The sequence below is a fragment of the Durotheca rogersii genome, assembly GCF_024521655.1.
Source record: "Durotheca rogersii strain YMJ 92031201 chromosome Unknown GGS23scaffold_7, whole genome shotgun sequence".
In the NCBI taxonomy this organism is placed as follows: domain Eukaryota; kingdom Fungi; phylum Ascomycota; class Sordariomycetes; order Xylariales; family Xylariaceae; genus Durotheca; species Durotheca rogersii.
This window is the reverse complement of record NW_026251238.1, coordinates 603,711-627,476: the sequence shown is the minus strand read 5'-3', so window position 1 is coordinate 627,476 and position 23,766 is coordinate 603,711. Positions and strand designations below refer to the sequence as shown.

The following is a 23,766-nucleotide window of genomic DNA, read 5'->3' as shown; positions in this document are numbered from 1 at the left end:
ACGCCCCTATGAAGACGAACAGCAGCAGCATTGTCTCTAAGAGGAGTGTAGAACGCATCTATTACCCGCATGAACCCCATTTCTTCCGCTTCTTCGTTAAGAAGTTCCAACGGCGAGCTCCTCTCATTAATCGTGGCTACTTTGTCCGGATGCACGTAATCGACCTGGTCGTTCGCCAGTTCCTCGAGAGGCCGTCCGAGAAGACCAAGGTGGTGGTAAACCTGGGTTGCGGGAGGTATGCTTTCGTATATAACTACCTCCCTCGAGCTGCCCCCTGACTTCCGCTAGCGATGTACTCCCGTGGCAGTGTATGGCCAGATACCCCGAGCGCTGCCGGAATGCGAAATTTGTAGACGTTGATTTTCCCGACCTGATAGAAAAGAAGCGGCGGGTCGTCCAGGAAACTCAGGAACTCAGCTCCCCGTTGACCAGCCTGAAGACTAACACGGGAGCCCACATCTTGCTGCAGAGCGACCAGTATGTCCAGATTGGCTGCGATCTGCGCTACATACCCGATGTAGAAGCGGCGCTTTCGAGCTTCGTCGACATACCCCAATGCGAGTTTATGTTTGTAGCAGAAGTCTCCATCACTTACATGGAGACCGAAGCTGCGGATTCGGTCATCCGGTGGGCGAGCGGCCTTGGACAAGGTAGGCCGTCCCTAGACATTAGCTGGCGCCCAGTAACCAGGACTAACGAAGCCCAGCTGAATTTTGTCTGCTCGAGCAAATTATTCCGGATGGCGACGACCATCCATTTGCAAAGACGATGTTAAGCCATTTTGAGAAGCTGAAGACTCCGCTGAAATCCGTCTTCACGTATCCCGACCTCCGAGATCAGCGTGTCCGGTTCTCCAGTCGAGGTTGGTCCTTTGTTGAGGCGAATAGTCTCTGGCAAATATGGTCGGATGATCGGTGGCTCAGCGCCCACGAGAGAGGAAGACTCGATGGTGTCGAGCCGTTTGACGAGTGGGAAGAATTCGCTCTTTTTTGCGGCCACTACTGCCTAGTCCTCGCAAAGACCGGCCCGGAAAGTCCGCCAACGTCTCGCCAAACCTCGAATCCTCGGGGGGATCTCAATATATCCCTGTCTTCCACGCAGGCAAATTTCAACGAATACTCGGGGGCTCGGGGCCAACGTCGATTCGGCGCCGTGCTGAAATTAAGGAACTCTCTCGGGGAGGAGTTCTTGGCTAACACATTTGGACTCGGCACAAATACGCGGTTAAGGTCATATGATGTTTACACAAAGGGCCCGCCTGTACGAGATGTCACCGTGAGCCACACGGGTCCGGGTGGCCGCATGTGTCACACCATCACCAGCCTGGGCCACCACGGGAATCTGCTCGTAGGTGGTAGGACTTCGCCATCCACAGCCATGAGAGACTGCTGGGTATTGGACAAGGGAACCAATGCATGGAAACGAACAAACGACCTCCCATTACCCCTCTATCGACACGGGATAACAAGGCTCGGTCGCTCGAGTCTAGCCCTTTTGGTTGGCGGGAAATCCGATTCGTTGACGATTTTTGACGGGTGCCTCCTGTATCAGCCAGGTTCCGGCTGGACGGAGTGCGAGATGTTGGGGTCAGAATACGTGCCAGTATTCGGTTGTTTACTAGCCAGTTCACGGGAAGCAACCTTCTCCGCGGCCGATTCCCGTGTCCAGTTTCATGGAATTCTAGCTGGCGGTATCTCTCGTAATGGCACGGTTGCGAGTCAAATTTTACGATGGATTTTAACACTCACAGAAAATGGCAAACCCTTGATTTCATTCACAATTTTGTCTAGCTTGAACTCCCCGGACTGCTTAGGACAGGGCACCAGTGGTACCAACGGCCCCGACAACCTAATCAACCGTTTTGGTGCCTCTGGTCTCGTTTCCTCTGAGGGGCACCTGAGCGTGATTGGAGGAATCATCACCAATGATGCGGTCACACGAGACCACGATATCCTAATCGTGCGTGTCTTGGGCACTGAGTATTGCCTTCATTCAGCCTCCCGAATAACGGCTGCCCCTCGACCGTTGCTGATAGGCGTTTCAGCTGACTTCACTGACGATGGTAAGTTAATTATCATGGGCGGTGGGGCTACGTGCTTTTCTATGGGGACATACTGGAACTCGGGATGTTATACTCTGAGATACCGTCTCGCGACCGTCAACCACGAGCCGGCGGAGCCGTCATATCACGACGGCCAGTGGGGATTCTCCAAGGTTATCGAAATCACAGATGAGGTAGAGTCACAACGCGCCTACGTCACTACGCCCACCGAGCACGGCACCGCTGCTGCGGTCGATATACCGAAAACCCGGGTCACCACGGCGGCCGAGTTTGCAGCTGTGTTGAAGGCTGGCAAGCCCGTGATTCTCGATGGAGGCGACTTGGGTGGCTGTACTAGGACCTGGTCATCGGATTACATCGTACAACAATTGGGCTTCGACCGAGAGGTAAGAAATGCCGGATTTCATTTCCTTCCCCTCGCTTGCCTTGACATGTCTTCCCCGCCCCCTCGTCACCTCCCTTCCCCTCTCTTGAAAAGGGGGGGTTGAGTCACCTAGACAACATGACTTCGCCTGAGGAACGGAATTTATATAAACTGGTAGATGCACAAACTCACGTCCGAGCCCCCAGACTGCCGACACGCGCAGTGCCACCAGAAACGACACGCGCAGTGGCCCAGTGGTCCGGGCGGCGAGGTCAGCAAAACTTCGGGCTCGCCTGGAACAGGCCAGGTCAGCCGGGTTCGGGGTTTTCGTAGGACATCCTAGGTTCGACTTGGCCCGAACTGAGGGTGACCGAGCTTTTTTACCACTCTGCTGGCCCTATATCCCATCCTATTATTTCCAATTGTCCTTTCTCTTCTAAAAGCAGTGGGCCATTTAATTCCTCAATCCTATTCCCTCTCCTCACCCTTTCTCGTCCTCGCAATGCTTCCCCCCCATTTCCTATCACCCCAAGTCTTCGTACCCATCGCCGGTGAACGACGCACGCTCCCCAATTTCTCTACGTCGAGTCGTTCTGTTTCAGATGCGCTGTTACCTTTATACTAAGCTATCTACAGGTAATCGTCCATGAAGCTGGAAGCTCCAAGATGGATTTCAATAGCAAGAACTTTTCCTACGTAACGAAAAAGTTGGGCGAAGTAATACGGGAGATTGAAAACGGCCATACGTTATATCTGAGAGCACTTTCGGAGAATGGTCCAGCCAGCCAGCCCGCTAATATACAGACCGACTTCCCGCGACTAGCCGCCGACTTTCGACTGCCTGATGCACTGGCATTCATCAAAGAGAATCTATTCAGCTCTGTTTTGAGAATAACAGGCCTTGTTAACATGTGGTTGCACTACGATGTAAGAGCTGCGAAGTTGATCTCCTGTGCGGCATATTTACGATACGGCAGGTTATGGCGAACGTGTATTGCCAAATATTGGGCTCGAAGAAGTTCGTTCTGTTCCCGCCGTCAGACATTGGCCAGCTTTCGTTCCCCCCGGGCTCGTCCAGCTCTAGTGTGGATGTTTTCTCCGAGCTCGAATCGCCATCTCTAGCCGAAACTCACCCTCACAAAGCTGTATTAAAGCCAGGTGACATATTATATCTCCCACCCCTCTGGATGCATACTGCCGCTCCGATGGACAAATTAGGCGTTGCTGTCAATGTCTTCTTCCGCAACCTCGAAACTGGCTACTCACCCGGAAGGGATATCTACGGAAACCGAGATCTTCTAGCGGTGAGCCCCCTTATATTTGGAGTCTCGGGTGTTGAGATACCCTCAAAGACACATTTATGACATCAAAATTTGCTCCAGCAGTTGATGCTAACGTTAAACGGTATAGTATGAAAAGGGCCGTCGGGATGTTGCGCGTATCGCCAGCTCGTTTAACAGACTACCCCCGGACATGCGGGAGTTTTATATTAGACGGTTAGCGGATGAGCTTGCCCATAAAACACTCGACTAAGACGCCATATCAAAGACATAGTTGGTGTTGTATCCTGAAGGCCCGTCGGGTGCTTGAGCTTCTTGTCCAGATTCGCGAGGCCAAGTTTCACAGCAGGCGTAATAGCGGACACGCAAATTAAGGTCGATGAGATACGAATAACTCACCTTGCACGTGTACAACATTCGGGTTCGTTCCAACGACCGTTGCCTCGATTACGGCCTGGTCTAGTGAATGGTACATCGACGATAGTGTAGCGCCACAGTCACCCGCGATAAGGTGATCGAATCTATATCCCAAGGAATTTCACGAGCGTAATCTACGTAACAAAAAACCCTAATGCTTTGATTAAATTCGGGCCCATGCCCTTCTATAACATGCGGCGACCGGACCGAAGCGTTGAGATTATATCACAGCTACCTCACTTTCACGGGCCTTTTCCGCCTCCCTCCGGCGATCTCTCCTGTGGATGATGAACCAGGTGGTGAGGAGCGCCGCGATATCGACGCACAAGAATCCAAGACAGATTCCGTACGATACGTGGTAGGTCGGCCCAAATACCGTGCTGTAGACGTGGGGACCGACTATTCCGCTGAACTGCGCCATCGCATTTGTCCAACCGATACCAAACCCGGCTGCGAGAGTACCCTCGAGAGCCCGGATGCTGTACGAGAGTTAGCAAGGCATGCTATTGAAGAACCTAGGGCTATCAAGGCTACATACCGTTCCGGCCAAATCACGGGGTACGCGGAACCGGCGCAAGCAACGGCAATAATCAAGAATATATACCGCACCACCGGCTGGTTAACTGTGAACAAGACAATATAACAAACGATGATCGTTGAAGCAACTGTAGCCTTTGTCAATACCATGGTTTCGCACATACAGAGACGAATACTCACTAGCTACTGCTGTGGTCCAGGGCCGGATGACCTTTCTATGCAGAAAGTAGCCCACCGTGTTTAAGAAGAGGAACGCAGTGACGTACGGAGGCTATCGCGTGTGTGTCAGATATACAACTAACACGACGAGTGGCAGCATACATAGGGATTCTTACCATGTTCATCAACTGCGATTTGGAAGTCGTCGTAAAGCCTAACTGGTAGACAACTGTGGGCAGCGCCGTGCCGACACCGAAGCCACCGATCCCATGGCAGATCCAGTAAACCGAGAAGGTGTAAAAGGTAGGATCCTTGAGCAGCGTTTTCAGGGATTTGGCATCCCAATGCCCCTTTTTGCCCGTCGGAGCTGTCGCGGCGAGGCGATCCTTGAGAAACTCGCGCTCTTCCTCGGTGAGCATCTTAGCTGTCTCAGGGTAGTCTGGCAGCCAGAACGCGACAAACGAGAGCAAAACAGCAGGCAGACCCTCAAGTAAAAAAAGCCATCGCCATCCGGCAAGGCCGCCTAATCCATCCTACGGAGCACACGGGGGTTAGCAAAATCACTCGGGGAGCTTAGCAACCGACGGGGGGTTGAAGGGGGGTCGGAGTGGACATCTCACCATAAATCCTATGGCGTACGCCAACAAACCGCTCACCGCTGGAGACAGCTGCCCTACCGAGTAGAAGATAGCGATACGCTGCGGCATTTCCTTCGGCTTGTACCAGAAGGCCATGTGGTACAGCACCGCGGGGAAGAAACCCGCCTCAGCGAGGCCGATGGCAAAGCGAACGCACATCATCTGAGTTCATCACGTCAGTGTGCAATGACTTCTAGACGAACCCCCGGGGTGTCCCGAGTGTCTCAGGGCATCATCACACATGTATTATCACACATGTATACTCACCCCCTTAAAGTCCTGCGCGGCGGCAGACGAGCAAGCAGATACCCCCCAGGCGAGAATGAGGATAAACATCCACCTCGAGGGTCTTAAGACCTTCATCATGATGGTGTTTGACGGCTCGAATACCATATAGCTGTACGAGAATATGGACAGCGACCAGGCCCACTGCGAAGGACTCAGGCCAAGCTGCTGCTTGATACCCGTGCCATTCTCGAGATTGATAATCGCCGCATTAGTATAGTTGGCCGAGTCGATGACTCGGAAGACGTAAACGAAGGAGTAAAAGCCCACGAGCCAGAAGTCTATCTTCTTCATGACCCTCTTCTCGAGCTCCGGATCGAAGACCCGCGGCTCCTCCACGATCTCGACATCGCTGCTGCGTTTGGCGACCGCGACGTCGTCGGCTATCACGTCGACTTTCTTCACGCTGGCAGCCATGATTTGGTGCTGGTTTTGGTAATGACAAACCCACCACCGAGAGAAGGAGAAAAGGGAAATGCAGCGGGCAAGCTCTGTCCGTATTATATGGCCCTCCGACCTAGGCCTGAGGTTGTGCGCAAGGAATCATGGACCCCGGGAGAACGAAAATGACGAGCGGCCAGGCTGGATTCGGCCTCTAGACACCTCCACGGAGATGGAGATGCTGGGTAAGCAGAGTCCGAAGCGAGGTGACGTGCAGTATCAATATCGCAGGGGAACATCGCGCTAGACAACGATTCTCGCTACCTACTGCGCGGCAACCCGAGCACGACGTCCGCCTCGTACGTTATGTTATCGCGTCATGCGGTTGGGGATGGTAACACTTGGGCGATACCGAAGGCCTAACCTACGCAAGAATAGCCGGCGGCAAGAAGGGTGCCTATCGCGCGCGCTCCGTAGTCCAGATGTAACCTAGCTAGCTATACGTCTGTTTCTTTTCGGACAGCGGCCTGCAACGTGCGCGAGGCGGCGATCCGGTAGGGTCCATGGAGGTCGATATTACGTACCGTGGATTTGGCGATAACATTTCACCGACACGGGGAGGCATCCCGATGGTGTCGGGACGATTTGAGATGCTCCGGAGGTTGGTTGGCTCTTATTGCTGGATCGTCGAGCACGCGTGCGATGAGGTCGATGGGAACATCGAGCACGCAACAACCCCCGCTCCTCATCCCCGGACGAAGCAATCCAATCGGAGAGTTGACTACACTCTCAAACGGGTTGCGTACAACATGCAGGTTTGAGACACGGCGCGGGGATCGATAAGAGGGCAGGACTGCCTGGCCGTCGTCGCTTAGCAGCGAGCGATAGACAAGACACATATGTATAAGTGTGTGTAAGAGTATCGTCGGGCGAGTATACGTAACGTCACTCTCGACTACTTGATGTTACCCAGTCGAACCCCATATATACAGGCTTACTGCTATCTTGCTCGCTCCGTCCCGTCCTTGGCCGAACTAGACCACGCCACAAACCCCAGACCCAAGACCCAAGCCCGTGCCCAAGCCCACGGCAAATAAGAGCGACCAGACATTCTTGACGGGACCGTCCCTTGACCGCTTCGCGCCACGCGGCAGCATCCCGCCGTATCACAGCATACTATAGCGCAGCCATGGCCCCGATCGCGATCGAGACGCCGGCAGAGGCGGCGGCGCAGGTGCCGGACCCCGCCGAGAAAGTGCTGATCAAACCGTGGACGCGGCCGCCGCTGACGGCGGAGACGCTCGACTACGCCGAGCTGCCCAAGATCGACCTGTCGCGGTTCGACGAGCCGGGCGGGAAGCAGGAGCTTGCGAAGCAGCTGTACGACGCCGTGACGCGCGTGGGCTTCTGGTCCGTCGTCAACACCGGCATCGACGACGAGCGCGTCCTGCGCCAGTTCAGCATCGGCAACGCCTTCTTCAAGGAGCCCCTCGAGGAGAAGCGCCGTTTTCCCTGTAACTTCGCCGACGGCGAGTACTTTGGCTACCGCGAGAACTCCCGCTGGGTCGGCGACACTGGCATCAAGGAGAACATCGAGATGGTGCGTCCCTGACCCCGGCTCCTGTTCCGTCTTTCGCTATTCCCTTTCCCTGTCTAGGATCCCTACCTGGTTTGGGCGAGCACAACTGTATACCTATATGCCGCGCTATCTATCTCCATTCCTGTCCGTCTGTCCTCCCTGGACACACGGGCTGCCGCGGTTACGTTCTTTCTTGACTCCCTGCCTGCTTGCCTATCCACCCGCCTACTTACACAGGGCGGCCAAACAGTTGAACATCCCGAAGGCTATCCCGGCGTACGAGAGCGTCGGGCGGCACCGGATCGTGGAACAGAATCGGGCGGAAATCGACGCGTTTCACCGGGAGCTGTGGGACAAGGTGATACGGAAGCTGTTTGTGCTCATCGCCATCATCCTCGAGCTGCCCGAGAACTACCTCGTCGACGCGCACGCCTACGGCGAGGAATCGGACGACCACCTGCGCTACATGATCTACAACGTCCGCACCCAGGACGAGTGGGACCGCACCCAGGCCTACAGCAAGGGCGGCCACACCGACTTCGGCAGCCTCACCCTCCTCTTCTCCCAGCACATCGCCGGTCTCCAGATCCGCACCCCCGAGGGCGACTGGAAGTACGTCAGCCCTGTCGACGGTGGTAGTAAGTTAAGCCCCTTTCCCTCGTTCTCTCTCTTTAAGCCAAGCTGGAATAGCTCGCCCTTTCTTTATTTCGCGCGCATGGCAGAGAGGACGCGGGGAATGCGTAATACTGACACAGATCGATCATAGTCACCTGTAACGCGGCGGACACCCTGACGTTCCTCACCAATGGTAAGACCTCGTCCCCCCTTATCTCGCACTTTCCAGCGCCGCCTTACCCCTCCTCTCCTTGCCCCAACCTATGACACCGCATCGTCAACGCACTCCAACCCTGGTCCCTGGTCCCTTGTCCCCCCCCCCTCCTCTCCGGTCCCACCCTCCCTTCTGCTTCCTCACCCGCTTCGACCCGCCTACACGCCACCTACGTGGCTGACCCCGATCTGCTCACCCGCTTCTCGTTCCCGCCCGCTCACTCGGCCAGGCTTCATCAAGTCGACGGTCCACCGGGTGGTGACGCCGCCGCGGGACCAGATGGCGACGGCGCGGCTGGGGCTGCTCTACTTCAGCCGGCCGGGGGCGCGGACGGCGATGCGCACGGTGCCGTCGCCGCTGCTGGAGCGGCTCGGGCTCGTGCGCCCCGAGGACCGCGACCCGGACGCGCCCGTCGTCTTCGGCACCGACTACGTCCGCGCCCGCGTCCGCGACGTCCACCACAAGGCCGTGCTCGACCGCCGCGAGGGCACCTCCTTCGAGTTCAAGGGCCTCAAGGTCCAGAACTACTACGCGTAAACACGGACAGACAGACGGGCGGACGGACGGACGGGTGTAAGCGTGCTCGCGCGCGCGCGTTGCAAGGAACGAGAGAGCGCGCGAGCGAGATAGCCAGCCGGCCACCTAGATAATTGGGCATCTAGGCACACGCAAATTTACGTCTTTACTGCTGTAGATGCGTGCGAGTAGAGCCGAGCCGAAATATAGGTACTGTTTCTTGCACCGACCTGCCTCTGGGCACGCCCGGCTACTGCGCGCGTTAGGTAATGCTAAGGCGCTATACCCGCGCCAGCGACCCCAAGCGAGCTCGGCGCGGCCCAACCCAGCAGCCAAGAGCCCTCTTAGATCTGAGTAAAAGCTTCGCGTAGCCGATTCTAAGAGCCCAAGTGGGGAGGACGAAGTGGCTGGTTAGGTGGCATGAAGACTAGGACAGAAGAGGAGCGGTAGAGGTAGGTACATGGTAGGTAAACGACCTGGATAGTACATACCTACCTACGGCTCTCGGTTACGACACACCGATTCCATAGAGCGTGGGTGGTTCTGCCTGGCTAATGTTACACTGTCTTGACTCTATTTCTTGCGCCGCCATCGCGCGTTTCAGGCGGGCTCGGCGGGCTCTCTGTCGCGATGGGGACCCCCTTCTTCTCCCCACCACCGCTCGGCCGCCGCCGCCGCCGCCCGACCCGATCCCGCGGCGAAACGTCCCGGCCGTCTCGAGGGTCTCGCGGCCGGGGTGCCGGTAGCGGACCTCGTACGTGAGCCAGCGGTCGACGTGCGGGACGCTGAGGTGGAGCGAGGGGAGGGCGATGAGCTGCATGCGCGCCGGGTCCAGCACGCCGGGGTGCAGCGAGCGGGTCGGGTCCTCGGGGCACGGGTAGCCGGGGCGCGGCGCGAACTCGGGGCTGCCGAGGTCCAGCGGCTCCTCGAGGTAGAGGGCGGGGAGGGTGTAGCGGACCTTGGCGGGGGCGCAGCGCGCGAGGAGGGCGGCGAGCCGCCGGCGGTCCGCGGGCGCGAGCGACTCCCGGAACGGCTTGGCGTGCTCCAGCAGGAACGGCTGGACCACCACCCGGTACGGCAGCCGGTGCCGGATCCAGATCCAGAACCGGTTGTCCCACAGCTGCCACAGCGGGTGCGGCGTCATGCCCCGGACGCCGTCCGCCGGCTTGACCGCCCAGTACTGCGTGCGGACGCGCGGCAGCGGTAGGGTGGACTGGTACGGCGCGCGCGAGAGGAGCCAGCCGGGTGGGCCCGAGCCGGACTGCGTCGGCACGAGATGGACGCCGCAGACGTTGAAAGCCTTCGGGGGATGATATATCGCCGTCGCCTCCTCGGGCAAGGCAAGAGACGGGAAGAGCCGAGGCACGAGGTTTTCAAGGTTCACTAGGGGGGTGAGTTCTGATTCCGGGGTCACGAGCTCGAGGATTTTGCGCATGACGATGGCAGCAATTTCTCTCTGTTTCAGGATGCGCGCCCGGCGGCGCTCCGGCGAGCGGAGATCCCTCTCGGCCTGGCGTGGCGCGGACTGGGGGAAATGGACCGTCACCATGCCGGAATGCGGTATAAGATCGTGGACAATAACCCGAGCCAGGAGTCTTTTGGCCTCGGCCTCCTGGATCTGGACTCTTCGCCGGCACCTCTTCGCGAGCGCTAGGATAGCGGGTTTCTGCAGAGCTTCTGGTAAGGTATAGCCCTTATACATATGCCTGATAGCGTTTCTCATCGTAAGCGTGGGGTCTCGGTTCGTCGCGTCGTCGAACCACGGAATGTTGTTCTCTAAGCACGTCGCTATCAGCCGGTCTTTGCTAAACTCTAGCAAGGGCCGGTAGATCATGATCCCGCCGTCTTCGACTTCGACATTCTGCGGAAGCTCTACGCCCTTGTCTTGTTTCGTACGGAAGCCTATATCTACTATGGGCTTCTGTATTTTCGGCAGATAGAACGTCTCGGCGTCGAATTCGCTGATCCCGGCCACAGAGGCCTCTTGCGTCTCTGCGTGGTCTGGGGGACCGTCGAAGTGCGACCTGAGCTGGCTGCGTATCCTGTTGCGCTCGCTCCGCGTCGGCTTCATGTTGTAGAAGGGCTCGCTGAGGCGCTGGTCGTCGACGAAACCGCTGCCGTGGGCGCCGAACAGGCCCTGGCACTCGGGGATATTGCAGGCCTCCTTCATGCCTTGCAAGCCGCGACTGCCGTGCCCCTGCAGCAGGCGCATGAGGACCGTCTCGTACTGGTCGTCCTCGTGGTGCGCGAGGAGGAGGCTGCCAGCGCGCCGAATGGCGCACATGGCGCCCAGTTTCCGATAGCGAAGCGTGCGGGCGACAGTCTCGAAGTTGGGCAGTTCGCTGGGGTGGCCGTAAGAACCGAGGATGCTGGTCCAGCGGAGCCGGTGGACTTCGGCGGGAAAGCCTATCTTCTTAACCGCGGCGCAGGTCGCGTTAGCTTCCCCGGCCGAGGCGGCGCGGAGGCCGTGATCGATGATGAAGCCGCGGAAGCCGGACACGGGGTTGTCGGCGATCATGATGTCGGGGTTACTCTTGCGCGACTGGAAGCAGAGGAAGGCTAGGGCCATGGAGTCGACGCCGCCGCTGACAGCGATGGCTTTTGTTTGAATGCGCGTAAGCTGCTCTCTGCCCCGCGAGAAGCCGGACGAACGAAGGAGGCCCTACTAACCGACAGGTCTACGCCGTATCCCCCTCGCCTGAGGGAAACGGGGCTTGCAAGTGGCGCGCACCGCATCGATAAACTCGGACACGGCAATCGGCCTAGCGCCCGGGTGGAGGACGTTGTGGATCGTGCTCATTCCATCCTACGACGTGATCGCGCATCTCTAGCTAGAAGGGTATAGATATGAGAGGAAGTGTAGAGAATATTGATTTTTTTTCCCCGAGGTACCTACTAGTTTTGAAGGGTATGCAGTTATCGCATTCAACCAGACCCCTATTTTACTGATACGTAACGTCATTTTTCGGCTAATAGACTATCGATAGAAATATGTATATAAGCATCGCAAAGCAACTGAGGGACATGATAAGCGATAAGCGAAATACCAGCCCGCCGCCGGTACCGGGCCTTCAGCGTAGCTCACCCCCACCATCCCTGATTTTCCCAAGTCACTTACTCCCTACGAAAATATCTCAACAACCTGACTCCGAACCAAATCAAAGGGGGCCCAGCTCCCCCTGTGTCGCCGTCGCCGCCGCGTTGAGGCCCTCCGTACCTGCTTTCCCTTCAATGCAGGCAGCATTTGTCCGCTCCCGCGCCGATCCGAGCATTCGCAGCTCCCGCCCGCCGCAACCGAGGACCCAGGACCTCGACTCGCCACGCCGTTTGCGCGCGCGCGCGCGCACGCGACCTCTTCCCTTCTTCGCCCGCAGCCGCCGAGTCAAGAGATAGACGCGGGTAGCCCGCCGCAGCCCGCCCGCACACACCGCGAATGGTTGTGGGCGCGTCGCCGCCGCCGCCGCCGCCGTTCGCCACGGCCCTGCTGGCGGGCGGCATCGCGGGGACGACGGTGGACCTGTCGCTGTTCCCGCTGGACACGCTGAAGACGCGGCTGCAGGCGCGCGAGGGCTTCTTCCCGTCGGGCGGGTTCCGGGGCATCTACCGGGGGGTCGGGTCGGCGGTGGTCGGGTCGGCGCCGGGGGCCGCCTTCTTCTTCTGCACGTACGAGGGCGTGAAGCGGCTGCTCGCGCCCGGCGCCGGCGCGGCTGGCGCGCCGTCCCCCCTGCACCACATGCTCGCCGCGTCGCTCGGCGAGGTCGCCGCCTGCGCCGTCCGCGTCCCCACCGAGGTCGTCAAGCAGCGCGCCCAGGCCGGCCTCCACGGCGGCTCCAGCGCCGCCGCCCTCGCCCACATCCTCCTCCGCTCCGGCGGCCCCCTCGCCGTCTGGCGCGAGCTCTACCGCGGCTGGGGCATCACCGTCATGCGCGAGGTCCCCTTCACCGTCATCCAGTTCCCCCTCTGGGAGGCCCTCAAGACCTGGAGCCGCCAGCGCCGCCGCCGCGCCGACCGCGCTGCCGCTATCCTAGCCGGCCGCGGCGCCGGCAGCACCACCGGCCGCGCCGACGTCACCGCCGGCGAGAGCGCCCTCTGCGGCAGCCTTGCTGGCGCCGTCGCTGCCGCCGTCACTACCCCGCTCGACGTGCTCAAGACCCGCGTCATGCTGTCCAAGGAACGCCAGAGCGTCTTCGTCGTCCTGAGGGACCTGCTGTCCAACCACGGCATCCGGCCCTTCTTCGCCGGAATCGGGCCCCGCGTCATGTGGATCAGCGCCGGCGGCGCCATCTTCCTGGGCAGCTACCAGTGGGCCGTCAACGTCCTGCAGGGGAACATTTTATGACACCTTTACATACGATGACACTAATTGAAAACGAAAACCGGGATGAGAAAGCACTTACTATGGGAACGGGTGCTTGAGAATGCAACCCCGCTCTCGCTCTCGCCGTGTATAATCTCGTGGGGTATAATTATATATATATATATCCCGAGTTGTGCTTCCGAGCACGACTCGGGATGCGGGGTGGACGAGTGCCATTATCTATGTACAACAGGTGACAGAATACCCCCTTTAGACTTGCCGGATATAGACATAACAGATGATACCCTCCCGATTGTTTACCCCTTTGCCTCAAACCACTTCAACCCACAGTAGCGATCGGTGATGGGACCGTCGTAGCCGCCGCCGGCTGTCCTCCAGCTTCCGGCGCAGCAGGCTCTTCTACCGCTTGCGGTTTCGGCAGTTCCTTGGGAATTTCCTTTCGGCCATTCGCCTTGTAGTACAAGACGACATCATTACCTCCTTTCCATATATGGGCTCGCAGAGTGGCGAGGCTCATGGTACTAGGTAGCAACTGCACATACTCTCTTGTCAGCATCCTAGTCCGATTCCTGATTGACACCGCTGCTTACCTGATCGTTGCAATACAGCTCCATGTATTCCTCTGGTTTGAGGGCATCCGAACCCGCTTCCTCGTACGTCGGATCGATCCTTTCGGCGATGTACGCCAGGATTTTCTTGACCCTCAACATCCTGTTGGCGTTGAGGCGATTGTTTCCGTCCGCCGCCGCGATGCTAGGTAACGAGTCCTTCCAGGGATACAAGACAAACGATATCTTGACCGGCTCTTTCTGCGGTATCGTGTTCTATCAAGGTCAGTAAGTTATGTGTTCAAAAGATCATCGATGACCTAGAGGTTATGAGGCATACCGTGAGGAGCACTTCGCCCAGCCACACCGGGGCTTTCTCCTCGATAATATCTGCGTCTACGCCGACGGTCATAACCGTACCCCGGTACAGGTTGGCACTACCACCCGATGTCTCCTCTTGGATGATAACCTTGGTGCCGGATGGGAGCTTCAACACTGGAGCGTCGATAGGAAGGGCCGGTGTGATTTTCGTCTCGATGGTGTTATCCGGATTCTCGAGGAGTTGCTTCTCGTACTCGTTATGGATTTTCTGGATTACGCCGCGGAGATTGTCGTCGACTTCTTTTTCGTGATTAGACGACGACTCCGACTTGTTTTCCTCTGGCTTCTCTTCCGTGGCGACGGGTTTCTCGACGTTAGCAGCCGCCGACTTCCCAAGCTTCTTGGAACCAAACGACATGCCCATCCGGAACTTCTTGGCAAAAGGCGTACTCGGGGACTTGGCGCCATCCTTCTCTTTTTCTTTCGTCTCTACCGGGGTCTTTGGTGTCTCTTCCTTAGCGGGTGGCTGGTCCGCCGGCGCCGGGGTCGGGGCCGGGCCGGCTTTCGCGGTAGCATCCACCGAGCTAATGCCACCGGAGAAATAATCATCGCCGGACGGCCAACTATGGTGCGGAATAGACACCCTCTCGAGAGGATTAACCGGAGTGGCGATACCCTCGGAAATACCCGGTAGGTTCGAAGCCGGGGTAGCTAAGCCTATAGCTAGTCCTGGACTCATGGGTAGATTGGCTCCGTTCGCGCGAGGAGTCGTTACGGGCGAGTCGCTGGGTTCCCACCCTTGCACATTTGGCGCGGATAGCGGTATGGAGATCGGCGGGTTAAGTCGAGAAGCGGCCCGGCGGTTCTCGACGCCCTCGTTGAGCTTTTGCCTGTGAACCTCGTCGCGCTTGATTTCCTCGTCGATTAACTTGGCAAACAGATATCGCAGGATCCATCTCCCCAGGTTTACTGTGGCATGGTTAGTTTCCACCTCATAATTATATGTCTTGCGTGAGCCTACTCCTCTGGTCCTCTCGGAATTCCACGGGCTCTGCCAGAACCAATTCATCGGCGTACATTTCAGCGTCAAAGCAGTTGAAAGGCTCCAGCACGACGGTTAGATTTCCGGAGCTCGTATCGATCGAGCACCAGGGGGCAACCGCCTCGAGCGTGTTTATCGAGGGCTCGACGTCTTCGAGATGCTTCTTGCCAAACCTTTGGATAACTTCACACTACTTCGCAGTCAGCTCCGGCCGTCCGACTCCATTCCCGTAGAAACAACATACTCTTATCAGATCCCACAGCAGAACGTCTCCGGCCGTGTCCAAGGTCAAGACCCGCCGCCGGTCGTTGAGGAGTTTGTGCTTGACCAAGCCGTTTTGGCCCTCGACGGTTTCTTCTGGTAGGTGATGTATGGGCTCGATGGCAGGGACCGCAGAATCATCAGCTATCTCGGAGCCTTTCCTGGAAACCACGCCAGGTGCAGAATGAGGTTCGGGGGGGCCATCAAGTTCTGGCGGATAAATCGCGGTGTTTGATATCCTCAAAATCGATTTCGCAGGGATCTCGTGCTTTGCTTGCTCGTCGCCGGATGCCGTAGGCGGCTTCGTCGATCTTGAGAACGGACTTCCCACACGTAGATGCCTAAACGGCTCCGGAAGTTGAGCGTCGGGCCCAGTGTCAACGTCGGTCCACCGATTGATAGAAGAGCTAGAGGTGGCCGTCCAGATGTAGTCTCCGCAGGCCACCACTTTACTCACACCGTCGTGCTCCTGGGCGACGGCAACAGACAGCCCCTCATCCATCTCCACGACGCCTCTCGTGTCCGTCTTGACGATCAGACCAGATCGGTCGCTGCTGTACAAAACGGCCAGTTCGGGGTGCTCGGAGAAAAGCGACCAGACGCTGTCGTTGTGCATAGTCAGGGTATATACACACCGACCAGCGGTAACACTCCATACTTTGACAGTCTGGTCGGAACTAGCAGTCATGACGGTGTCGCCGGCCTCGTTCATGAGTATGGCGCGAATGTTGTCCGTGTGGCCCACAAACTTGGTGATCCTCTTGCCCGACTTCGGGTCCCACAGGCGCACTATGGATTCCGGACCGCCGCTGGCGAGAATATTTCGGCCTACACTCATGGCGTACACCGAGGCCTTCTCGCTAACGTCCTCTCCCCTGACGTCGATCTCCAGAGACTTCCCCTTGCCATTGAGATCCCAGAGGTATATCTTCCGGTCGAGTCCGCCCGAGGCTACCCAGTCGGCGGAGCTAGGTGTTGCGACACACTTGACATAGTCGGCGTGCTGACCGATGGTGTGAGGTTCGGCGTCTCCCAAACTGGGCCGCCATACCTTGACAGTCAGGTCGGAAGATGCAGAGACGAGAGCGGTATTGTTCGAGGCGAGTACGATGTCGTTGACCCAGTGGGTGTGGGCTTGGGTCGAGGCGCGAAACTTGGTGGTCGGCTGGGATCTCGAGCTGCGGGTGGAAGCGCGGTCACGGTCGGAATGGTTACCGAGATCGAGGTTCAGATCCCAGGCGCAGATGACACCGTCTCTACCCCCGGAATAGCTATGCGACAGCGCGTTAACGGGTGGGACGGGGTCGCATGCAGGCGATCGGGAGCTTACAGAATAGCATTGTCTCGGTCCACGGCGAGCCCGTTCACCCCGAGCCTATGGCCACCAGACGACGAATGATCCAGTTCCAGAACTGTAGCACAATGCAATTATCAGAAGCCAGGAGCTTTTTTTTTTTTTTTAAAAAAAAAAGTCGATTACTACAGGAATCGTGCAACCACGTAGCATAAGATCTAGCGATAGGGGAAAGGGAGAGGTCCGTGTGGATATGAAGACGGCCAACAGATCAACGACCGCACCATGCGGGGTGGATGAAGATCTACGGACACGAAGGGAGGAGGGGGGGGGGGACGGGACCAGGCCAATGTCGAGAGGGGGGAGATGCGGACGGACAGGAATCAGGACGACGAACCGTAGCTTATCCTTTGACGCGCCTTTTTGGCCATGGCGAGTAGCAATTTGTCGAGAGAGTCATGCGTAGAGAAGTTGATGGACGGAATCGGTCAAAAAGGGGTGTGCTAGCATGTAACGTGAAGATGGTAGCTACATAACGAACCGAGTATAGCTAGCTAGGTATGCATACAACGTGGACGGAATGTGCGCGGACAGGGAGGGTGGGAGGCCAAGCAAGGCGAGGCACGGCGGGTGAAGCGAAGAGGAGGGTGAATGAAGACGAGCGAGTGGAGGGGAGGGATCATGCATGGGTGGGCGGAATGGCTGGTTCGTCGGCGGATTCGGGGTAGGTAATGTGCATACGTGTAGACATGCCTTCATACGGCCAGGTAACGAGGGAAGAGAAGAAGAGGAGGAGGAGAGAGAGCGAGACGACGAACTAGCGAGAAGTGGGAGAGGATCTAAGCTTAGGTACCTAGACTCACCGGGTAGGTACCCAGGTAGGTACCTATGAGTAAGGCGCGTAGTGGGTGCGATGATGTAGACGATACCTACAGCGAGGCTGCCCATACCTCTTACACTGCGGTCCAGGTACCTAGCTTGCTCAGTTTGCCAGCATTCCAGTTGACCCATTTAGGTATCCGAGTGCTCGCAGGAGGTAGCGCCGTTGTAGCGAGAGCAGAACAATACCTATTCTTCCCTTCTGCGCCTCTCGTAGGGATGCGATCGGGGTCTCGGGCGGATCCCGCGCTCAAGTGCACGCGAAGGTCGCCTGCAGGCCGCCGGACCTCGTCCTCGGGACCAAGTCGAGAAGATGCGCGGTCTCGTCTCGTCACATCTCATCCCCATTCATCCGTCCCCTCCTGATGTTGGTACCTGTTAGGCAGGTATCCTGCGTTAGGTAGGATGTCGGTACCTAAGGGGGTAGGTAGGTTAGGCGCCTACCTTGCCTATAGAGCTTGGCACGTAAGGGCGTAGCGCGGCAGGGAAAACCACCCGAGAAGGCCCCTAACCTCCACACTGTCTCCCCGCGGGCGGGGACCAGAATCGGTGTACCTACTGCCTTAGGTACCTACCTGGATATCGATACATGCCTAGTACCTATAGGGACGACGATGCAAGGGCAAGATAATTTATCCGCTACCACCACGTCGAGGCCCTCGACTTCGTAGCACGCGACTCTTATTCTTCCTTCTTGTACATACAATACCATCGCTCCCTATGCATCCCTAATGCATTTTATGGTCCAAGTGCTCTCCACGACGCCTCAAAACCATGGGTTACGGTCCTACGATTGATACGTTTACGAATGCCCGTGCCAGCCGAATTCCGGGCGAGACCCCCTAATACGCAGAGCATGGACGTGTCGCCAGACAGAATCGGACAGAGCTTCCCTCCCGCCCGAGAAGAGAGCGAGACGGCGCCGTCGAGAGCTGTCAGCCCATCAGAGAAGGAGAAGAAGAAAAAAAGACCAATTAATCCACGCAAGACTCCACCCAGTTACGTTAGGAAATTTCTCTGTTGCGTGGGCACGAGAGCCTCGACCCGTCCGAAAGCTGCGAAACACAGCCTTTAGTGAGAAAGGAGGAGGCTAGTCTCCGTCCATAGACTCCCTCCCTTTTTTGCTCCCCCCCCCTAACCCTTTTGACGCCGGCCCAATGCATCCATGTGTCCAGTATATCCCCACCGCCGCCTTCTTCACGAACTCGCAGTCGTCGCCTCGCCCGGGCTATCCGAGGCGCCCGACGCCGGAGACGCGCTCAGGGTCCGCGATGGCGCTCGTTGCTGGTCGAGGAGGTACAGGGAGCGGCGTATCGTCTCTGCCGCCTTGCCGTTGGACGACGGCGACGGCGACGGCGACGGGCTCTTGGTTTGCTGTGCTGTGTCTCCCTTTGCGTTAATTGGCTTTCTTCTCGGGTCTAGAGAGGTAGGTATGTGATGTGCTTACCCGACGAGTGGCGCGAGCCCACGCTAGCCGAGGCCGTCGCCGTGCTGCCGCCCGCGGCCTTGGCCCTGCGCTCCTCCGCCGCGCACTCCGGGCACTTGGTGTCCCTCGGCCTCGTCGCTACGCGGCGCGTGCAGCCCAGCATCCCCGGCGGCAGCTTGGTCGGCCGGTCTGGCAGGAACTTGGGCTTATCGAGCAGCATGTCGTCACCGGCGTCGCATCGTCGGGCGACGTGGCAGGGGAACGTGTTCTGGTATATCTTGTGGTGGCAGTCGGGATCCCGGGAGATGGTCCAGATTTCGACGCACATGTTACGTAGGTGCGGCGGCAGCGGCGTCGGCGCGTAGGAGAGAGACTTGCTGGGGCTTGGGATGGTTTTTTTCCCTCCTGGATTGTCGGGTTTCGCCAGTAGGCAGCGCCGATGCAGAGAATGCTCCGAACCGTGAGGAGAGAAAAGGGAACGGGGTCTGTCAAAAGTAACGGAGTGAGATCGGCGAAATGAAAGGGACCGAAATACGAAGTGGCACGTCCGCGGTAGTTGAAAGCTGGGTGAGTACAGTGCCAGAATGGAGACTTGTTTTGGGGGTGCGGGAAAAGGGGATGATGAGGATGGATGCAGGGGCGCGTGAGGCTGCCGCCGCGAACTGTCGTGATATTTGTTTTATCCTTCTCAGCCAGTCCCCCTGGGAGATTTGAGTCGTTACTGGTAGCCCGCAGCAACGGCTACCTATGTGCTCTCATGGCCACAGCATGTAGCCGGCCACAATGAGCAACGGTTGCTGGCCACGACGCACAAAGACTTTTAATTTGTAGACAACGAATCGATGATTCCGGGCCGTCTCGTACCACAATAGCCTTTGGTGGATTATCGCCCTCCGCCTAGCCTTTTCCCCTCCCATTTTGTTCTTCTTTCTCCTCTCGAGAAACTGGAAAGTAGGTAGGTAATAGCTCGTGCTTTCGAGCGCGGGTCCCTCGGGATACAAGGCTCCCCACGGGCCATTTCTTAATGTGCGTGCTTCTAGGGACACTTCATTCCCACAGGCCCCAGGCTGAGCAAACCACACAAAGACAAACGAGTCACTTGACCACAAGATACGACCACGAAGACGTTTGCTCTGCAGGAGGTGGTGAGCAAGTAGGAAGGATAGGCCACCCGTATCCTCCTACCACCTATGGTGACGACTCACTCGGTTCTCTTACTTACACCCCGGCGTGGCCGGTGGGATATCCCCAGACCGTAAAGCTCGAATCGGGCTGGATAGGGCGAAATCGATAAATGCCTGCCTATCATTTTCCTGGCTTAGATGCGATTACTGGTATAGTTGTGTTCGGGAAGTTAAAAAAAGACGAGACAGCCAGTATCTGCTGCCCCTGAACACAAGCCGCTCAAGGGGGGATATCAATATCGCGGAAAATCCTCACTTTGGGGGTCATGGTTTCCAGTCCTTTCACGAAGCGCACGGTTGTGCCCTGCCCTATGTCTACCAGATACGCCTAACCACCAAGTAGAGGAGGCTACTAGAGCCTCCATCCTTATCGCTCATGATGGACACAGGAAAGCCCGATCATGGGCCGTCTGCCGTAGCGGAAGTCGACGGCCGACCAAAGCCAGCCGTTGCTTCGCGCGAGAGGAGGAGAGGGAGAGGCGGGAGGAACTCGTCAAAACCCACAGCACCCAGCAGACAGCTTCATATTCCCCTACCAGAACTTCAACCACCGTGGAATTCATAGCATATCCTCACCGGGGAGCCCACGTCTTCCTCACGCCAGTTATCCGTTGTTCGCTCCGGTACATCGATACGAATAGGGGCAGAGAAGAATAATTCCCCTCCTAAGAAACATCTACCTACTTCCCACATCTCTCTATTAATAGCTTTCTGGTATCATAGCGGCCGCCTAGCTACCTACCCACTATTTATGTCCCCTCTCCGCTCCACCCTCCCGCTCGCTCCCGCGATGTGCAGACTCGACCGGACGTTCACGGTCTGCCTGACGTGCGGCGCGGTCAGCCTGGACGCGCAGCGGTTCTGGCCGTGCGCGTATCGCAGCGGGACCTTGCAGAGCTGCCTGCTGTCGCGGCCGGCGAACGACAACCTGCAGCTGATCGTGCTGCCGCGGGAGGCCGCGCACTGGTGCCTGCACTGCGCGTCGGGGGAGCCGGCGCCGCGCGAGGCCACGCGCCGGGCCGCCACGGCGCTGCGCCGGTCGCTGCGGCGGATCGCGCGCCGCACCGCCCGGCAGCCGCCGCCGCTGCCGCCGCCACCGCTGTTATCACCACGGCCGCCGCCACCGCCACCGTCGTCGTCACCGTCGTGGTACCCCCACCACGCCGCCGACGACGCCGCGTGGGACGGCCCGCCTAAGGCGGCGGGCTCCCCGCCAGCCGGCGCGGCGCCCGGGGCGATCCGCTCGCCGCTCGAGGAGCCCGAGCTCCCGGTCGCCGAGCCCCAGCCGATCAACGTGTCGCTCGAGGAGCTCGAGCGCCTGGTCGCCGACGCGGCGCGTCGGGCGGTCGACCCGCCGCGAGAGCAGCCGGGCACGGGCAGGGCCGGGTCGCCTCCCTGGACCGAGGCCGTTCGTATTCCTCTCGACCAGGAATCCATCGAGTCAGCCGTGGCCAACGCGTATCGCCGTTTCCAGGCCTCCTGGGAGGCTGATCGTGAAAACCCTGGGGGATGACGATCTTCGACGACCTTCGAAGTCCCGATCCGCCCCAGAGCCGGATGCGCGGCGGCGCGGCTGGGAGCGGCGACGGCAAGTTGGGCCTTTGCGCCTGGTCCTGGGCTTTAGAGTTATGAGAGACGAGCGACTACACGCATATATATATACGCCTACCCATATCATAGGGAATCAGGGGGTGATGATTGTTTCACTGTCGTTTATGATGGATAGGGGGAGCGCAAGAGAGGGAGCAAGCGGCGCCGTCTCCTTCGCAGCGTCTGGTTCGAATTTTCTGTATTCTACGAGTAGACGGCGGGAAGCATAGAACATCCGAAATAGAACGCACCGTGTACGCGTATTAGCAAATAGACTATCTCCCCCAACACCTCTGCAAGCGCCCTCCCAGTCCGCAAACATCAGGGTATCTATTCCCTACTTATGAAGCCGACGACGCAGGTATTATACTCATCCCCCTTACTCCCGCCCGATGAGGACATCCACGTCCCCAGACACAGCCTCGACCTCGAGCGTCGAGCCGGCGCCGGCGCCGCCCTTGCGCGCCTCGACGCGCGAGCCGCCCCAGCCGCCGCGCTCGCGGACGATCTCGACGCGGCGGCCGCGCACGCGGAGCGCGCCGGTGCGGGTCTGGGCCGCCAGCGCGCCCTCCCAGGCGCGGGGGTAGCGCAGGGCGACGTCGCCGCTGACGGAGCGGTGGGCGGCGTCGAGGCGGGCGAGCGCGCGCGCCGCGCCGCCGTACCACGCCGGCTCGAGGACGCGGACGTCGGTGGCGCCGCTCGCGGCCGCGGTGTCGAGGCGCGCGCGCGCCGCCGCCGACCCCGCGTCCAGCACCGGCAGCAGCTCCGCCGCCACGTCGCCCGACGCGCTGCGCAGCGCCGCCCGCGACCCGAACGGCAGCGCCACCCGCACGTCCCCCGACGTGCTGCCCACGTCGACCGCGTAGTCGCGCGGCGGCAGCGGCGCCTCGCCCCGCACCGGCGCGGCCACGCGCACCGCCCCCGACACCGTGGCCACGGTCAGCGTGGCGCCGCCGCCGCCGGCCTCCGGCGCCACCGACACCCCCACGTCGCCCGACGTCGTGCGCACGCTCAGCGCGTCGCGCAGCGCCCACGGCCCGGAGACGCGGCCGGCCACGGTGCGGACGTCGGCGGCGCGCGCGGCGAAGGCGTAGGAGCGCGGCGCCGCCACGAAGCCGCCGCGCGTCGCGTTGCCGTTCCCGTTGCTGTCGCCGTCGCCGTACGCCCGAGGCCCCGCCGCCGCCGCTACCACGTCCCCCGGCACGGTCGCGATCGACGCGCCCCCGGCGACCCGCAGCGCCAGGTCCTCCAGCAGCAGCACGTCGAGGTGCGCCGCGCTCACGGCTAGGGAGGCGAGCTCGGCCGCCGCGGGCACCCAGAGCGTGGCCCGGATCTCGATGCACGGGGGCTGCCGGCCGGCTGCCGGCGCCGTCCGCGGCACGCCGACGCGCACCGTCTGCGCCTCCGCGTCGGCCGTCACGTCGACTGCGAGGTCGCGCGAGCTCGCTGCGATCTCCAGTGAGAGTCGCCCGGAGGCGGCGGCGGCGGCGGGGGTTCCGTCTGGGGAGGAGGAGGAGAAGGAGGGGGAGGGTAGACGTCGGAGGTTGACCTGTCCGCCCACGAGCACGGGGACGCCGCGGTCCCGCACCCAGCCCCACGGCGAGTGCTGCGGCTGCTGCTCCTCCTCGACGAAGGTGACGCGGCGGTCGGGGCCGAAGTTCAGGTGCAATATCTGCTCGGGGAAGTGGTACATGGCGTCGTCGCGGCAGAAGGTGGGCCAGGGGGACGGCGACGTCTGGTCTGCTGGCGGCTCCGGCCTGGTGTGCTTCTTGTCCTTCTTAATCACCATAGCGAGAAAGCCCGCTGGGTTAGCAAGCTGGCTCGCAGGTCTCTCGAATCGTCTCTGTGCGAGAAGG

General features: G+C 59.3%; 10 protein-coding genes across 10 annotated transcripts; 4 read left to right on the top strand and 6 right to left on the bottom strand.

The window, feature by feature from the left end:
- Positions 1 to 8: 8 nt before the first annotated feature.
- On the top strand, positions 9 to 3,959 carry GGS23DRAFT_604489 (LCM-domain-containing protein; the record flags this gene model as incomplete). Its single annotated transcript, XM_051519603.1, has 6 exons — positions 9 to 235; positions 289 to 650; positions 707 to 2,448; positions 3,063 to 3,353; positions 3,404 to 3,730; positions 3,837 to 3,959. 6 exons carry the CDS (start codon positions 9 to 11, stop codon positions 3,957 to 3,959), a joined length of 3,072 nt encoding a protein of 1,023 aa, XP_051372867.1.
- Positions 3,960 to 4,233: 274 nt separating this feature from the next.
- GGS23DRAFT_484764 (MFS general substrate transporter) lies at positions 4,234 to 6,443 on the bottom strand. Its single transcript, XM_051514344.1, has 6 exons — positions 5,725 to 6,443; positions 5,440 to 5,619; positions 4,996 to 5,352; positions 4,841 to 4,931; positions 4,662 to 4,788; positions 4,234 to 4,602 (listed from the first exon to the last, which is right to left on the bottom strand). The coding sequence occupies exons 1-6, from the start codon at positions 6,157 to 6,159 to the stop codon at positions 4,344 to 4,346; spliced, it is 1,449 nt and encodes a 482-aa protein (XP_051372866.1). The 5' UTR covers positions 6,160 to 6,443; the 3' UTR covers positions 4,234 to 4,343.
- Positions 6,444 to 7,167: 724 nt separating this feature from the next.
- On the top strand, positions 7,168 to 9,312 carry GGS23DRAFT_484727 (Clavaminate synthase-like protein). The gene is made up of 4 exons (XM_051514343.1): positions 7,168 to 7,723; positions 7,953 to 8,340; positions 8,469 to 8,510; positions 8,761 to 9,312. Exons 1-4 carry the CDS (start codon positions 7,313 to 7,315, stop codon positions 9,066 to 9,068), a joined length of 1,149 nt encoding a protein of 382 aa, XP_051372865.1. The 5' UTR covers positions 7,168 to 7,312; the 3' UTR covers positions 9,069 to 9,312.
- GGS23DRAFT_484878 (adenine nucleotide alpha hydrolases-like protein) lies at positions 9,310 to 11,899 on the bottom strand. Its single transcript, XM_051514346.1, has 3 exons — positions 11,718 to 11,899; positions 9,543 to 11,645; positions 9,310 to 9,424 (listed from the first exon to the last, which is right to left on the bottom strand). Exons 1-2 carry the CDS (start codon positions 11,845 to 11,847, stop codon positions 9,556 to 9,558), a joined length of 2,220 nt encoding a protein of 739 aa, XP_051372864.1. The 5' UTR covers positions 11,848 to 11,899; the 3' UTR covers positions 9,310 to 9,424; positions 9,543 to 9,555.
- Positions 11,900 to 12,142: 243 nt separating this feature from the next.
- On the top strand, positions 12,143 to 13,691 carry GGS23DRAFT_619973 (mitochondrial carrier). The gene has a single exon (XM_051521064.1). The coding sequence runs from the start codon at positions 12,481 to 12,483 to the stop codon at positions 13,384 to 13,386; it is 906 nt and encodes a 301-aa protein (XP_051372863.1). The 5' UTR covers positions 12,143 to 12,480; the 3' UTR covers positions 13,387 to 13,691.
- GGS23DRAFT_563139 (WD40 repeat-like protein) lies at positions 13,089 to 17,609 on the bottom strand. Its single transcript, XM_051516065.1, has 7 exons — positions 17,229 to 17,609; positions 16,868 to 16,949; positions 15,521 to 16,808; positions 15,256 to 15,466; positions 14,254 to 15,203; positions 13,956 to 14,189; positions 13,089 to 13,897 (listed from the first exon to the last, which is right to left on the bottom strand). The coding sequence occupies exons 1-7, from the start codon at positions 17,260 to 17,262 to the stop codon at positions 13,685 to 13,687; spliced, it is 3,012 nt and encodes a 1,003-aa protein (XP_051372862.1). The 5' UTR covers positions 17,263 to 17,609; the 3' UTR covers positions 13,089 to 13,684.
- Positions 17,148 to 17,910, bottom strand: GGS23DRAFT_484680 (uncharacterized protein). Its single transcript, XM_051514342.1, has one exon. The coding sequence runs from the start codon at positions 17,840 to 17,842 to the stop codon at positions 17,360 to 17,362; it is 483 nt and encodes a 160-aa protein (XP_051372861.1). The 5' UTR covers positions 17,843 to 17,910; the 3' UTR covers positions 17,148 to 17,359.
- Positions 17,911 to 18,907: 997 nt separating this feature from the next.
- GGS23DRAFT_595795 (uncharacterized protein) lies at positions 18,908 to 19,464 on the bottom strand (the record flags this gene model as incomplete). Its single annotated transcript, XM_051518370.1, has 2 exons — positions 18,908 to 19,089; positions 19,158 to 19,464. 2 exons carry the CDS (start codon positions 19,462 to 19,464, stop codon positions 18,908 to 18,910), a joined length of 489 nt encoding a protein of 162 aa, XP_051372860.1.
- A 1,508-nt stretch (positions 19,465 to 20,972) lies between these two features.
- Positions 20,973 to 21,833, top strand: GGS23DRAFT_619969 (uncharacterized protein; the record flags this gene model as incomplete). The annotated part of the gene is made up of 1 exon (XM_051521063.1): positions 20,973 to 21,833. A coding segment is annotated over one exon (861 nt), but the record flags the coding sequence as incomplete, so codon positions are not given.
- On the bottom strand, positions 21,699 to 23,699 carry GGS23DRAFT_619965 (uncharacterized protein; the record flags this gene model as incomplete). Its single annotated transcript, XM_051521062.1, has 1 exon — positions 21,699 to 23,699. One exon carries the CDS (start codon positions 23,697 to 23,699, stop codon positions 22,290 to 22,292), a length of 1,410 nt encoding a protein of 469 aa, XP_051372858.1. The 3' UTR covers positions 21,699 to 22,289.
- Positions 23,700 to 23,766: the final 67 nt, after the last annotated feature.

Bases quoted from the DNA above. Each gene is read 5' to 3' on its own strand.
- GGS23DRAFT_484764 (XM_051514344.1), bottom strand. From the start codon at position 6,159: ATGGCTGCCAGCGTGAAGAAAGTCGACGTGATAGCCGACGACGTCGCG. The intron at 5,353-5,439 runs GTGAGATGTCCA...TGTGCTCCGTAG, and splicing joins CGTACGCCATAGGATTTATG to GATGGATTAGGCGGCCTTGC. The intron at 4,603-4,661 runs GTATGTAGCCTT...ACTCTCGTACAG, and splicing joins CCCGTGATTTGGCCGGAACG to CATCCGGGCTCTCGAGGGTA.
- GGS23DRAFT_484727 (XM_051514343.1), top strand. From the start codon at position 7,313: ATGGCCCCGATCGCGATCGAGACGCCGGCAGAGGCGGCGGCGCAGGTG. The intron at 7,724-7,952 runs GTGCGTCCCTGA...GCGGCCAAACAG, and splicing joins TCAAGGAGAACATCGAGATG to TTGAACATCCCGAAGGCTAT. The intron at 8,341-8,468 runs GTAAGTTAAGCC...GATCGATCATAG, and splicing joins CAGCCCTGTCGACGGTGGTA to TCACCTGTAACGCGGCGGAC.
- GGS23DRAFT_484878 (XM_051514346.1), bottom strand. From the start codon at position 11,847: ATGAGCACGATCCACAACGTCCTCCACCCGGGCGCTAGGCCGATTGCC. The intron at 11,646-11,717 runs GTTAGTAGGGCC...TTCAAACAAAAG, and splicing joins GATACGGCGTAGACCTGTCG to CCATCGCTGTCAGCGGCGGC.
- GGS23DRAFT_619973 (XM_051521064.1), top strand. From the start codon at position 12,481: ATGGTTGTGGGCGCGTCGCCGCCGCCGCCGCCGCCGTTCGCCACGGCC.
- GGS23DRAFT_563139 (XM_051516065.1), bottom strand. From the start codon at position 17,262: ATGGCCAAAAAGGCGCGTCAAAGGATAAGCTACG. The intron at 15,467-15,520 runs GTATGTTGTTTC...ACTGCGAAGTAG, and splicing joins TGCTGTGGGATCTGATAAGA to TGTGAAGTTATCCAAAGGTT. The intron at 15,204-15,255 runs GTAGGCTCACGC...ACCATGCCACAG, and splicing joins ATTCCGAGAGGACCAGAGGA to TAAACCTGGGGAGATGGATC.
- GGS23DRAFT_484680 (XM_051514342.1), bottom strand. From the start codon at position 17,842: ATGGGTCAACTGGAATGCTGGCAAACTGAGCAAGCTAGGTACCTGGAC.